Here is a 14781-nt window from a genome sequence, read left to right as displayed (position 1 = left end):
TCTTTTCTGTACAGTAGAAGCTAACACCACCATCATATTTGTAAGTCAGATATACTCCAATAAAAATTAAAACAAACAAACAAACAAACCCCCAAAATATATCTGTTCTGAAAGGCTGTCATAGATCCATAGAATGGAGGGAGTAAGGATGGAGGCTGGAGGACCAAGGACAGAAAACAGTCGAGCATCCAGGGAACTCTGGGGGGCTGGTCCATGCTGGAGCTGGTGACAGGATCCTAGGGTGGAGAGGGTGTCCTGTTGCTTTCTAGATGGCTGTGCTGGGGAAGGGAGCCGCTGTCCCTCCAGCTTCCACATGGGTGATAGGCACTTCCTCCCTACAAGGGGAAGAGGGACTTGGGTGCTGCATAGGCAGCCCACGGTCACTGTGCACTATAGTTGCCCACTAAGTGCTGTGGACATGGGAAGGCTGGAGCCTGATTTTAATATTAAATCCCAAAGGAAGGCCTCTTCTACAGGGAGGATCTGAACTTTCTTTGAAGGGAGGATAGGATTTGGATAAATGGAGAGGAAGCGGAGGATGTGTCAGCTGAGGCAACGTCATGAGTGAAAGTGCAGATGATGGACGCTGAGGTACAAAAGTGGAGAGGCACTGGGACTAGGTAACATCTCAGGGACTCTGATGATGCTGGAGGGGTTGATTCATTTCCTAGAGAGATGGTATATGTGTGTTTTGAGAGCTGCTCTCTCTTTTGGAGGGGCTGGGAGGATGTGCTATAGGACACCTGGGGGCAATTTTTGGCTGGGGGAGGAGTGGGGGGAAGGGACTCCTCCAGGGGTGCCATTGACAGTGGTCGGGCTGTCCTACATACAAGATGCTTGTACAGGGAGGTGAGTGGGGCTGGGATCTAGTCTCTGGGTCTTTCACCAAGCCACACACCCCGGGGCAGAGCCATCCAGAGGAGGGCCTTTTTGCCTGATCCTGCTAAAAGCGGCCTGTGGATTAGTGTGGACCTGGGGTTCCCTGCTTTTTAAAGTGATTTGAGTGGAATTAAAGTAATAGTGATTGCATTTTTGGCTTTTGGTCATGTGGATATACACAAAGTCTGGTTGGTGTTGACTGTCCTAGTGCTTAATAAATAATAATAATATTATATAATATATACTACCATAATAATTATATTATAGCCTTAACCCTCTCTATGTTGTGTGTGTATGTATATGTGTGTGTATACTCATGTGTACACACACACACACATACACACAGATACACACACATGTATGGTACCAGGCACTTTTCAAGTGACTAATTAGGTGAGATGGAGTTAAGGGCACCATCAGAGGATGTTGAGACGCCTGAGACTAGTCATGATAGGAAATTACGTCCAAAGCTGAAGAGTAAGGGGGAGGAGATGGTGTTTCTGGAGCCGAGCGAGGGCTGGGGCAGTGGAGGACACAGCTGTGTCAGAACAGGTGACCCAGAGCAGGAGGCAGTGAGGAGAAAGACTCCCAGCTGCTTTCTCCTCCAGCCCCCCAGTAGCCTGCCCCTATCGCTCACTGGTGGAACCTGGTCCCAGGCCACCTGGCAGAGTCTCTACCCCCAACCCGTGCCCCAGTGACGCAAGGTACAGGGCTCAGCCTCCCCGGGGCACAGAGCAGGCAGGAGAAGGACAGAGGGTGGATTGGGACAGTGGGGTGGGCAAGTGGTGAATAACTAGCACTCTTGTGTTACCTTTTGTTGAGTTAGGATTATTATCCTGACTTTATAGATGAGGAAACTGAGCTCGGTGATTTTCCTAAGATCCACCTGCCTATTCAAGTAGAGCTGACCTTGGAACCCAGACCTGCCTCACGTGAAAGTCTGTGATCTTTACTTGATCATGTAGAGTATAGTGTTCATTCTTGGATGGGTGCATCCTTGAGACCTTTTGGGGTCACCCAGCACCTAGGGGGGGCATGTGTAGAGTCCACGTTGTTGTTTGAGGAGTCTGTCGCATCTCTAAGCGTCAGCTCACAAGAAGAGTGTAGAGTAACTCTGCAGTTGCGATTGGCCAGGTTGTTTTCTTCACTGAAGATGCTGCCTGACTTTTGCTGGGACCGCCCTACACTCAGGTATGTTGCGTTAAATGCTGTAGAGTAGGAAGGAAGAATCGCCAAGAGTGTTTCTTAGATTAGATGACGTTCCTTGATGACAGCATCTCTCCCTCTCTCTGTCTCTTTCTGTCTGCCTTGGCCATTCTGGTGGTTGTTAACTCCTCTTGTGTCTTTGCAGATTCCAGTCAGGTGTTTGACATCGAAGCTGTGAACATCAGTGCCACAAGCTTGACCCTGACCTGGAAAATCAATGAGAATGAGCCATCTTCTGTCTATACCTACAAGATACAAGTTGCTGGCGAGACAGATCCCTTCAATCTCACTGTCCATGAGACTCGTGCCGTCATCACCCCACTCAACTCGAGCACGTTATACAACATCACAGTGTGGCCTTTCCCTGACAACGGTTCTGCGGGCATACCGGGCTTTCTCCAGGTGTACACCCGTGAGTCCACTCATTGCTTTGCTAACCTTTCTTGCCTGCCTGCTATGCACCAGGCGCAGATACAAGACAAATTGTGTTCCTGCCCTTGAGGAAAGCACAGCTCACCTTGTGGGTCCACAGGGACTCTTACCACCTTCAGGATGTGTGATCTTATGACGGTGACCACTGATTGACCCTGCCCACACGCCCAGCATCGCGTGACGGGCTTTCCTTGCACGGTCTCATTTAATGTTCACAAATCTGTGACATGGCACTGGCCTCATTTTATGGATGAGGAAGCCAAGGCCAAGAGAGATGCTATGGACAGGTGTCAAACCTTGTGAGTGTCAGAGGTGGGATCAGACAGCTGGGCTGTCTCAGCTCCAGCCTGTGCTGGTGACAGCCATTCTAGTGTGCTAGCGACAGGGAGCAAGTTGATACATGGAGACAAAAAGAACCTGGTTATTCATGTCCCTTTGTCCTTTGGATGCTGACGTTATAAGGAAATAGGACACAGCTATGTCTTGTCTTTTCTTTCTTCTGATCCAGCTGTCTCTTAAAGACAAGATGTTAGGCAGCAGATAAAAACCATTCTGTTCCAAGGACGGTCCAATAATTAAAACAATAATGATGTGTCAGTAGAGTCGTGATGTAATAATATAGTAATATCGGTATTGCACTGTGCCACGAGCTTTACATGTATTGTAGTGGTCTTCACGGTAGGTGTTAGGATCCCTGTCTTACAGATGAAAAGACTATAGCTCAGCACAGCTGAAGTGTTTGCCCAAGACCACAGAGCTGGTAAGCAGCAGGGCAGGGACTTGGACCCAGGGGTGCCTGGCTCTGGATCCAGGGCTCATCCCACCGGAATACTTTATTCGAGTGTCTGTTGCTTTCCAAGAAGCACACCTTAGGCATTCTTACAGACGTCTTCTGACTGGGTCTTTGGAGTAAATGAAATCTGCTTTTCATTTCTTCACCTTTTACTTTTTTTTTTACTGTTTAATCTCTCTGTTAGTTAGGATCAGGTTCATTGTGAGTAACAAATTCCCCAAGTATCCAAGACAGGAGTTTATTTCTCTCTCATTATAAAAGAAGCCCAATGCTAGGTAGGATGGGATGGTTAGCTACCGCTCAGTTGCAAGAAACAGAAACCATGAGCTATGTTAAGCTGAAGAGGATCTTACCTTGGGAACTGAGCGTTTATAGAATCATTGGAAGTGCTGGTGTGTTAGTTTGCTAGGACTGCCATAAAAGTACGGCAGATTGGGAGGCTTAAACAATAGAAATCGACTGTCTCACAGTTCTGGAGGCAAGAAGTCTGAGATCAGGTGATTCAGGCTTGGTTTCTTCTGAGACCTCCCTTCCTGGCTTTGTAATGGCCGGCTTCTCCCTGTGTCTTCACATGATTCTCCTTTGGTCTGTGCATGTCTGTGTCCTAATCTCTCTTTTTTTAAAATTTTATTGAAGTATAGTTGATTTACAGTGTTGTGTTTAATTTCTGCTGTACAGCAAAGTGATTTAGTTATACATAAATATATTCTTTTTCATATTCTTTTCCATTATGGTTTATCACAGGATATTGAATATAGTTCCCTCTAATCTAATAAGGATACTAGTCATAATGGATTGGATTAGGGCCCACCTTAATGGCCTCATTTTACCTTAATCACCTCTTTAAAAATCCTACCTCCAAATATAGTCAGATTCTGAGGTACTGATGGTTAGGACTTCAACATATGAATTTTGGGGGGACACAATTCAACTCATAACATGTGGGGTGCAGCTCTAGGCTGGGATCCAGAAATGACTCCCAGCCTAAGGGTGCAGAACTCCCCATCCAGGGAGTCCCCAACTGTGTCACTGTCAGCAGCCCTGGCTGTAGTTGTTGGCTCCAGGAATGTACTGAGCTGCCATCCTGGCATCAGGAAGCTGCAGCCACTGCCACATTGTTGGTCCTATAGCCAGGCAGCCTGAGCTGCAGGCATCACATCCACATTCCAGCTACAAGAAGGAGGAAGGATAAAAGGTAACGCTCCGTCCTTTAAGGATGCTTCTTGGGAGCCATATGGTCCTTATACTCACATCCCATTGGCCAGAACTTAGCCTAGTAGCAAAGGAGGCTGGGAAATGTAGTTTTTCTTTCCAATAGCCATGTACACTGCTATGAATCTGGGGGTGTATGATTAAGGAAAACGGAGGGGGGAATGGATTTTGGGGGTCAACAGCAGCCTCTGCTGCACTTCCTTAAACAGAGACTCTGGAAGGCTAAGTAATGTATACAACATAGGCAGCCAGCAGTGGCCAAGGTCCTCCAGTGCCTGAGCCCTTGACCCATGAGAATTTACGCCTCTTCTCATTTCCTTTGAATGACTTTGTACAACTTAAACACCAGTTTCTGCACTCCTGTGGCCAAGTGTTCTCTTGTTGGTTAGAAACATGAGTTTCTGAGGGGCTTGTGTTGTAGGTGATAATACAAAAAAGAGAAAAAGAGAGGTTGGGTGTCCCAAGTGTACGTTTAATCTCATTGTAAATATTTTGTGAGGTTCAGTCACCCTTGTCTTCTGGAGAAATAGATTCTTAATCTAGTCATTTACTTTCTACCCACAGCCCCCTGTCCAGTTTCTGACTTTCGAGTGACAAGTGTCAGCACAAGGGAAATTGGCTTAGCATGGAATAGCAATGACTCTAATTCCTTTGAGATACATATCACACGGGATGAAGTTGGAGTAATTCAAACAACCACCAAACAAAGTATTGTCATTGATGGCTTATCCCCTGGAACCAAGTATCGTTTTGACATATTTCCACAAGGACCAGATGGGACTAAAGGGGATTCCCAAACAGTTTACGGTACAACTGGTAAGCAAATAGGTTGTATTTTCTGAGAAACAGTCATGTTTCTTAAGGGAAATCAGTATAATTTATAAATGTCAAATTTTCCAAATATTGCTTTTCTTTTAATTATCTAAGAAAAACTTTTTAACAAGTTTATAATGACAGCAATGCATATTCATTATATAAAATACAGACAAGCAAAAAGAAAAATCACATGTAAACCAACAACCAAAGATAATAACTAATAGCTTTTGATGCGTGATGTTTTAGAATTTTAAGGTATAGAAAGGTGTGTATGTGTATATATATTTTAACAAATATTAAAATCCTGTACATGTGTTATCTGCTTTTTTTCATTTCGAGTTTATTATGACTATTCTTCCCTATTAGCATGAATATTTCTGCAGGGTAATTTTTTTTTTCTTTATTAAACATCTTCATTGGAGTATAATTGCTTTACAATGGTGTGTTAATTTTGCTTTATAACAAAGTGAATCAGTTATACATATGTCCCCATATCTCTTCCCTCTTGTGTCTCCCTCCCTCCCACCCTCCCTATCCCACCCCTCTAGATGGTCACAAAGCACCGAGCTGATCTCCCTGTGCTATGTGGCTGTTTCCCACTAGCTATCTGTTTTACATTTGGTAGGGTATATATGTCCATGCCACTCTCTCACTTTGTCCCAGGTTACCCTTCCCCCACCCCGTATCCTCAAGTCCATTCTCTGTAGGTCTGTGTCGTTGTTCCCATCTTGCCCCTAGGTTCTTCATGACCATTTTTTTTTTTTTTTTTTAGATTTCATATATATGTGTTAGCATACGGTATTTGTTTTTCTCTTTCTGACTTACTTCACTCTGTATGACAGACACTAGGTCTATCCACCTCACTACAAATAACTCAATTTTGTTTCTTTTTATGGATGAGTAATATTCCATTGTATATACGTGCCACATCTTCTTTATCCATTCATCTGTTGATGGACACTTAGGTTGCTTCCATGTCCTGGCTATTGTACATAGAGCTGCAATGAACATTTTGGTACCTGACTCTTCTTGAATTATGGTTTTCTCAGGGTACATGCCCAGTAGTGGGATTGCTGGATCATATGGTAGTTCCATTTTTAGTTTTTTAAGGAACCTACATACTGTTCTCCATAGTGGCTGTATCAATTTACATTCCCAGCAACGGTGCAAGAGGGTTCCCTTTTCTCCACACCCTCTCCAGCAATTATTGTCTGTAGATTTTTTGATGATGGCCATTCTGACTGGTGTGAGGTGATATCTCACTGTAGTTTTGATTTGCATTTCTCTAAAGATTAATGATGTTGAGCATTCTTTCGTGTGTTTGTTGACAATCTGTATATCTTCTTTGGAGAAATGTCTATTCAGGTCTTCTGCCCATTTTTGGATTGGGTTGTGTGTTTTTTTGATACTGAGCTGCATGAGCTGCTTGTAACTTTTGGAGATTAATCCTTTGTCAGTTGCTTCATTTGCAAATATTTTCTTCCATTCTGAGGGTTGTCTTCTCTCCTTGTTTATGGTTTCCTTGTCTGTGTAAAACCTTTTAAGTTTCATTAGGTCCCATTTATTTATTTTTGTTTTTATTTCCATTTCTCTAAGAGGTGGGTCAAAAAGGATCTTGCTGTGATTTGTGTCATAGAGTGTTCTGCCTACGTTTTCCTCTAAGAGTTTGATAGTGTCTGGCCTTACATTTAGGTCTTTAATCCATTTTGAGTTTATTTTTGTGTATGGTGTTAGGGAGTGTTCTAATTTCATTCTTTTACATGTAGCTGTCCAGTTTTCCCAGCACCACTTATTGAAGAGGCTGTCTTTTCTCCACTGTATATTCTTGCCTCCTTTATCAAAGATAAGGCGACCATATGTGCGTGGGTTTAGCTCTGGGCTTTCTATCCTGTTCCATTGATCTATGTTTCTGTTTTTGTGCCAGTACCATACTGTCTTGATTACTGTTGCCTTGTCTGAAGTCAGGGAGCCTGATTCCTCCAGCTCCGTTTTTCTTTCTCAAGATTGCTTTGGCTATTTGGGGTCTTTTGTATTTCCATACAAATTGTGAAATATTTTGTTCTAGTTCTGTGAAAAATGCCATTGGTAGTTTGATAGGGATTGCGTTGAATCTGTAGATTGCTTTGGGTAGTAGTCATTTTCACAATGTTGATTCTTCCAATCCAAGAACATGGTATATCTCTCCATCTATTTGTAATTTCACTTTCAGATTTTTCATCATTAGTGCATAGGAATGCAAGAGATTTCTGTGCATTAATTTTGTATCCTGCTACTTTACCAATTCATTGATTAGCTCTAGTAGTTTTCTGGTAGCATCTTTAGGATTCTCTATGTATAGTATCATGTCATCTGCAGACAGTGACAGCTTTACTTCTTCTTTTCTGATTTGAATTCCTTTTATTTCTTTTTCTTCTCTGATTGCTGTGGCTAGGACTTCCAAAACTATGTTGAATAAGAGTGGTGAGAGTGGGCAACCTAGTCTTGTTCCTGATCTTAGTGGAAATGCTTTCAGTTTTTCACCATTGAGGACAATGTTGGCTGTGGGTTTGTCATATATCGCCTTTATTATGTTGAGGAAGGTTCCCTCTATGCCTACTTTCTGCAGGGTTTTTATCATAAATGGGTGTTGAATTTTGTCGAAAGCTTTCTCTGCATCTATTGAGATGATCATATGGGTTTTCTCCTTCAGTTGTTATTATGGTGTATCACGTTGACTGATTTGTGTATATTGAAGAATCCTTGCATTCCTGGAATAAACCCCACTTGAACATGTTGTATGATCCTTTTAATGTGCTGTTGGACTCTTTTGCTAGTATTTTGTTGAGGATTTTTGCATCTATGTTCATCAGGGATATTGGCCTGTAGTTTTCTTTCTTTGTGACATCCTTGTCTGGTTTTGGTATCAGGGTGATGGTGGCCTCGTAGAATGGGTTTGGGAGTGTTCCTCCCTCTGCTATATTTTGGAAGAGTTTGAGAAGGATAGGTGTTAGCTCTTCTCTAAATGTTTAATGGCATTCGCCTGTGAAGCCATCTGGTCCTGGGCTTTTGTTTGTTGGAAGATTTTTAATCACAGTTTGAATTTCAGTGCTTGTGATTGGTCTGTTCATATTTTCTGTTTCTTCCTGGTTCAGTCTCGGAAGGTTGTGCATTTCTAAGAATTTGTCCATTTCTTCCAGGTTGTCCATTTTATTGGCATATAGCTGCTTGTAGTAATCTCTCATGATCCTTTGTATTTCTGCAGTGTCAGTTGTTACTTCTCCTTTTTCATTTCTAATTCTATTGATTTGTGTCTTCTCCCTTCTTTTCTTGATGAGTCTGGCTAATGGTTTATCAATTTTGTTTATCTTCTCAAAGAACCAGCTTTTAGTTTTATTGATCTTTGCCATCGTTTCCTTAATTTCTTTTTCATTTATTTCTGATTTGATCTTTATGATTTCTTTCCTTCTCTGCAGGATAATTTTAATACCTGCCTGACATTCCATTGTCTAAATCAGGAGTCAGCAGATAAAAATGGCCCATGGGCCAAATCTGGCCCACTGCCTGTTTTTTTATAGAGAATTAAGTTTTATTGGAACACAACCATGCTCATTTCTTTATATAAAGTCTATGGCTTCTTTTGTGCTAGAAATGAGTAGTTGCCACAGAGAATAAATGGCCTGCAAAACCTAAAATATTTACTCTGTGGTCCATATGGAAAAAGTTCGCTGACCCCTTGGTTAGATCAGTGGTTCTCAAAGTGTGGTCCAGGGATCTCTGGGAGTCCCCTAGATTCTTTCAAGGGGGTCTGTAAGGTATTATTATTTTTAAGAATTTATTTATTTTATTTATTTATTTTTGGCTGCGTGGGGTCTCTGTTGCTGCTTGCGGGCTTTCTCTAGTTGTGGTGAGCAGGGGCTACTCTTTGTTGCGGTGTGCGGGCTTCTCATTGCAGTGGCTTCTCTTGTTGCGGAGCACGGACTCTAGGCACATGGGCTTCAGTAGTTGTGGCTCTCGGGCTCTAGAGCGCAGGCTCAGTAGTTGTGGCACACGGGCTTAGTTGCTCCGTGGCATGTGGGATCTTCCCGGACCAGGGCTCGAACCTGTGTCGCCTGCACTGGGAGGCAGATTCTTAACCACTGAACCGCCAGGGAAGCCCTGTGAGGTATTATTATCATAATAATATTGGAATGCTATTTGGCTTCTTCACTCTCATTCTCTCATGATGAGTGTACAGTGGAGTTTTCTAGATGCTCTATGACATGGGATGAGATCATTTTTCTGTTGGCTAATGGAATGCATGCTTGTGTATTCTTATGTTTTAAATATTTTCCCCATTAAAAATTTTCTATTACAGCATACATAAATGTAACCTAAATAAATAAAAATTCTCTGAGAGCCTTAATAAGTTTTAAGAAGATAAAGGGGTCCTGAAACCCTAAAGTTTATAAATATTTAACTACTCCCCTATTGTTGGACAGGTAGGTTATTTATAGTCTTTCATAAACAACATTGTGATACAGTAGTTTTGTTAGTTCTATGAGGCCTATTGATATTGATAAAAATATTTCGTGAAAACTATTGCTCATTATTGTTTTTAAAATTTGAAATGAAATTTTTGGGAAAGCTTGGAAAACATACAGTATTCCCTGATCTTTGATTGCCAGGGAATTGAAATATTTTCCACAGAAGGGAGGAATAAAGAAATGAGACTGATATTCCTTGAGCCACGTGTGAAGTCATTTGGACTCTTGAGATTCTCCTTGTGTAGGTTTCTTCAACTCTGTTGGTTGGGTTAGGCACTGATAGCTACTAGGAAGGTCTACTTCCAAAATATGGGGACTGCTAAAATGCATCCCTCAGATGAAGTGCAGTAATTCCTTTTCAAGTCTGAATTTCAGATTAGACTTTTGAGGTAGGGTCGTAGTATCAACATATATTTTTTTCTTTCTTTTTGAGAATGTTGCTAATGGTAAAGGCATCACCATTGTGGGGTCCCTTTGATATTGTATGACTTGCCAACGGCCAGAATTTAATGTAATAATAACATAATGTACTAGGGGTCTACAAATGGCTGGGCTGTCATCCTGTATTTAAACATTTTGAACACAACTCCATGAGGTAGGGACTATTATCATCTCTATTTTATAGAGTAGGAAATGGGGACTCTGTGAACTTAAGTAACTGGCCCAGGGTGGCAAGGTAGTGAACTGGCCTCTGTCTGACTTTGAAGACTGAGGTCTTAACCAGAGTGTGGACTGCACTTCGATATGGTGCAGCTGCAAAAGTAATTTAAGCCTATTCATAAGGAGAAGGCATCTCTTGTACTATTGCCTGTAATTGTCCAGTTGAATGGAAATCAAGAAGAGTTGTAATAAGGCACTAGACTCTTAGGGCATTACCATTCTATTCTTGACCAATGTTCATTATTATTGGGGAGAATAAATGTAACAGCATTAAAGGCAATTTTGAAAAAGGGAAACAAATACCATATGACCCAGCAATTCCACTCCTACATGTATATATATTTCCAAAGGAATTGAAAGCAGGGCCTTGAACAGTTATCTCTACACCAATGTTCATAGGAGCACGATTCACGATAGCTAAAAGGTGGAGGCAACCAAGTGTCCATCAACAGAGGAATGGATAGACAAGATGTGGTATATCCATATGATAGAATATTATTTAGCCATAAAAAGGAACGAAGTACTGAGACATGCTAGAGTGTGGATAAATCTTGAAAACATTCTGCTAAGTGAAGAAAGCTGGACATAGAAGGACAACTACCGTATGAATCCACTTATATGAGATGCCTAGAATAGGCATGTTCACAGAGACAGACGGTAGAAGAGAGGGGCTGGGAGGAGGGAAGAATGAGGGTTGTTGTTTCATGGGAACAGAGTTCGTGTTGGGGATGATGAAATGTTTTGGGTACAGATGATGGTGATGGTGACACAACATTGTGAATGTATTTAATGCTACTGAGTTGTACACTTACAAATGGTTAAAATGATAAATATTATGTTGTGTGTATTTTACTATCACAAAAAGGCAGGGAAACAAAAATAACTCCACTCTTCTAACCCAACTGAATTCCTTTTCTATCTGTGTCCATGGTCATATATTTAGTTTATATCACTGTAATTATTATATGAATTATTTTATTTTGTATTTGAACTTTTTCTTTTAACTCCATATATATCATAACTTCCCTCCTGTAGTTGTTATGGTTTTCATGTTTTTAGTGGCTGCAGACTATTTCATTTTATAGCCAGATCACAATGTATATATAGCCCTTCCCTTTTTATGGAATATTTAGGTTATTTCTACTATTTTTATGTTTATAGAAAACTGCTGCCTTTCATGGCCTTCTGTCTGTGGAATCCCTTTAACATCAGGAATCCAGTGGTAGGGAAAGAAGATTCTCAGTTACCTCCCTTTAAGGAGAACCTACTTAAAAATTAATTTTTGAGCAGATAGTACATGCATGTGGTACAAAAATTTTAAAAGTACAAAGGGTTTTACAGTGAAAATGTTCCCCTCCTTTGTCCCCTATCTACTCAACTGGCCTCTTCAGAGGTGACCTTGGTTACTGGGTAAAGAGAGAAAAGTTTTGTAAGCAAGGGCAGAAAAGAGGTCCTGTTATCCAGTTGTTTCTGGGATCTGTGCATTCATATTGCAGCTGGTTCAGTGTGTAGAGGTGAGATGATCCGAGTACAGAACCCAGAGGACTCATTGGGTGATATCACTTCTGACTCCCAGCTCTGAGCGTGGAGGGCATGTGTGCTTTTTCCCTTCGTCACTCCAGCCTCAAATGCTCCCACTTAGTGGCAACTCTGTTTCAGTTTTGCTCTTCAGTATGCCTGTCTATGTTATAGAAAGATGTTTGCTTTTGAGGGAGTGATTTAAAAAAACCCTACTTATTGAGATCTAGTACACATACTGAAAAGCACACACATCCTAAGTGCGTAGTTTGATGAATCTTCACAAACAACACCCATCTGGTCACTAGCACTCAGATCAAGAAACTGGCCATGATTTCCACCCCAGAAGACCCCCGAAGGGGGCATCTCTATGACAAAAGCAAAAGACCAGAAAATGATAGGATAAGCTGGTAAGTTCATCTGTGTTACAGAAGAGCCAAAATTCTGGAAAGAACTGAGTGTGTGTGTTCCTCATCTAAGTTTTAGAGTTTGCCCTGTGTGAACTCATTTGAGGGTTTGATGGCAAAAGAGCAAGTTCTCTTGTCAGACTCTTTGGAATAAAGCTGGACGTTATGATGGTCATTAATAGACTTCCTTTTTTCTTCCTTTCCTCTGACCAGACGACAGTGCAGTGTTTGATATCCGTGTGGTTAATGTCACCACAACCGACATGCAGTTGGAGTGGCGGAATACAGACAATGTTACTGGGTACATCTACTGTGTAGTGATACAGTCTGAGCACAGCTCTAACCAGACAAATAGTTCTCATGAAGCAATCACTCTCGGGGGCCTGATCCCGGGCACCTTATATAACATCACAATCTTCCCAAAAATGAACAATTCCCAGGGGAACCCCAACTCCACTGCACAGTACACACGTAAGTGTCTTAGAACACCCTCCTAAGGGAGTATTCTCCCTTTCACTTGGAGGATGGGAAGTAAGCATTGGTTAAATGATGGAATAAGAGGCTCTTGTGTTTCTGGGCTCCAGGTAGAATGTGAAACTGTGTAAGCTGAAAACATCGGCCTCAGCAAATGTTCTTCTGTGCTCTTGGAGCACTTGGCGCTGAGCCATGTGAACTTGGAATTGTCTTCTGAAGCAGAAAGGGATCCCATAAGCATGGAAAACATGACTATTCATTCTCTAGTCTGGAATACAGACTAGAGGAGGGTCACCCTGTCATGTTGGCATTGGAAGATGCAGCCCAAATGAGGCGCTTTGCATGCAAAAGTGAGGGAAGTACTTTGGTAATATTTGACCTAAATATATGGTAGAAATGGTAGTTCATAATGCCTTTTTCATCTGTTTTTCTCTTTCGTTAATCATATTTCAAAAACAGATAGAAATTATATCTTGAAAATATATTTCAGATAAATTATTAAAAGAAGCCTGAAAAACTTTCATTCTTTTGAGATTTAATCTGTATAATTATTTTCTGAATGTCTCTTTTGGGAAGCGTTCCATCTTTCGAGTCCAGCAAACATTAGCTTAATTTATTCTTTCCCAAAAGGAGCCAGGCTATTTTTATTAAATTAAATTTAATTAATTTTCTGGCTATTTTTACATGCAAATAATAAAATGGTTCAAGCTAATCTGTGCTTTTTTTTTTTTTTTTTTAAAAAAAAACGAAGGGCCCAGCAATGTGTCCAACATTGAAGTAAGGACCAACACCACAGCAGCAACCTTAAACTGGCAGAACTTTGATGAAGCCTCTTCCAGGTACACCTACCGCCTTCTTATGGAGCAGGATGGAAATGCCAGCAAGGCCACACAAATAGTCACAGGCGTCGGCATCACCTGCGCTACAGTCACCGAGTTGACACCTGGCTCCTCATACACCGTAGAGATCTTCACACAGGTGGGGAATGTCACCGAGTCACTGGCACCTGGCTGGCAGTCATTCTGTACAGGTGAGTAGTCCCACGTGCCTCTTGGACTCCTTCTTGTGTGATGTTGGCCTTGCACATAGGTTCTTGAAATAAACTCTAGTTGATTAGCTTTTGTGTGGTGTGTGATAACAGACCCCAAGCTCTCTGAGCATCCTATTAGCTTATTAGTGCTATCTTGCTGCCCGCATCATTTATTCATTCAACAGATATGTATTGAGCATTTACTATACGCCAGGCACTGTTAAAGGACACAGACAAGTCCCTGCCTTTCTGGAACTTTTATTCTGGTAGGGAAGACATAATAAACAAGATAAATAGGTTATCAGTTGATGATTACTAAGGAGGGGGGAATAAACAAGGACGGGGGAAATGAGATGTTTATCTTGGGAAGGCTTCATTGAAAAGGTGACTTTTGAGCAAAGACTTGAAGGGTGTAAAGCAGGCCATGTGAATGTTGGGACGTAGAGCATTACAGGCAGAGGGGCAGCCAGTGCTGGGGTGCCGAGCCTGGAGCGCGCCTGCTGTAGTGAAGAAAGAGCAGGAGGTCAGGGTGGCAGAGGTGGATCCATGGGAGCAAGAGGGGGAGGGGGAGGAGTTGAGGCCCAAGATGCAAGAGGTGATGGGCCAGGGCATGGATGACGTCCGGGCCTGTAGCTCATAGTTTGGCTTTTACGCTGAAGAAGGCGGAAAGGATATTGTTAAAATGGATGCCCAGCTTTTTTGCCTTTCTTGATCCTGAATGTCTCGATGCAAAAGGTGTGATCTTTTAAAGGGAAGAAGAGCCCTGTGTTTAACTGAGGGAACTTTCAGAGAGTAATCCGGGGAGTGTTTTGTGGACGACTGTGAGTACTTCTGCTGACAGTTTTGATCGTG

The 14781-nt window shown here is 42.0% G+C and overlaps 1 protein-coding gene across 1 annotated transcript in view; it reads left to right on the top strand.

Annotated features, from left to right (window-relative positions):
• Positions 1-14781, top strand: part of PTPRJ (protein tyrosine phosphatase receptor type J) — a 169368-nt gene that overhangs the window by 122797 nt on the left and 31790 nt on the right. Inside the window, exons 7-10 of the mRNA XM_060160071.1 lie at positions 2231-2497; positions 5087-5338; positions 12639-12896; positions 13651-13929. Coding sequence (XP_060016054.1) covers positions 2231-2497; positions 5087-5338; positions 12639-12896; positions 13651-13929 — 1056 coding nt within the window. The remainder of the gene's footprint in view (positions 1-2230; positions 2498-5086; positions 5339-12638; positions 12897-13650; positions 13930-14781) is intronic.

The sequence above is a fragment of the Lagenorhynchus albirostris genome, chromosome 9 (assembly GCF_949774975.1).
Source record: "Lagenorhynchus albirostris chromosome 9, mLagAlb1.1, whole genome shotgun sequence".
Classification (NCBI taxonomy): Eukaryota; Metazoa; Chordata; class Mammalia; order Artiodactyla; family Delphinidae; genus Lagenorhynchus; species Lagenorhynchus albirostris.
The sequence above is the reverse complement of the archived record's forward strand: the minus strand, read 5'-3'. Positions and strand labels throughout refer to the sequence as shown.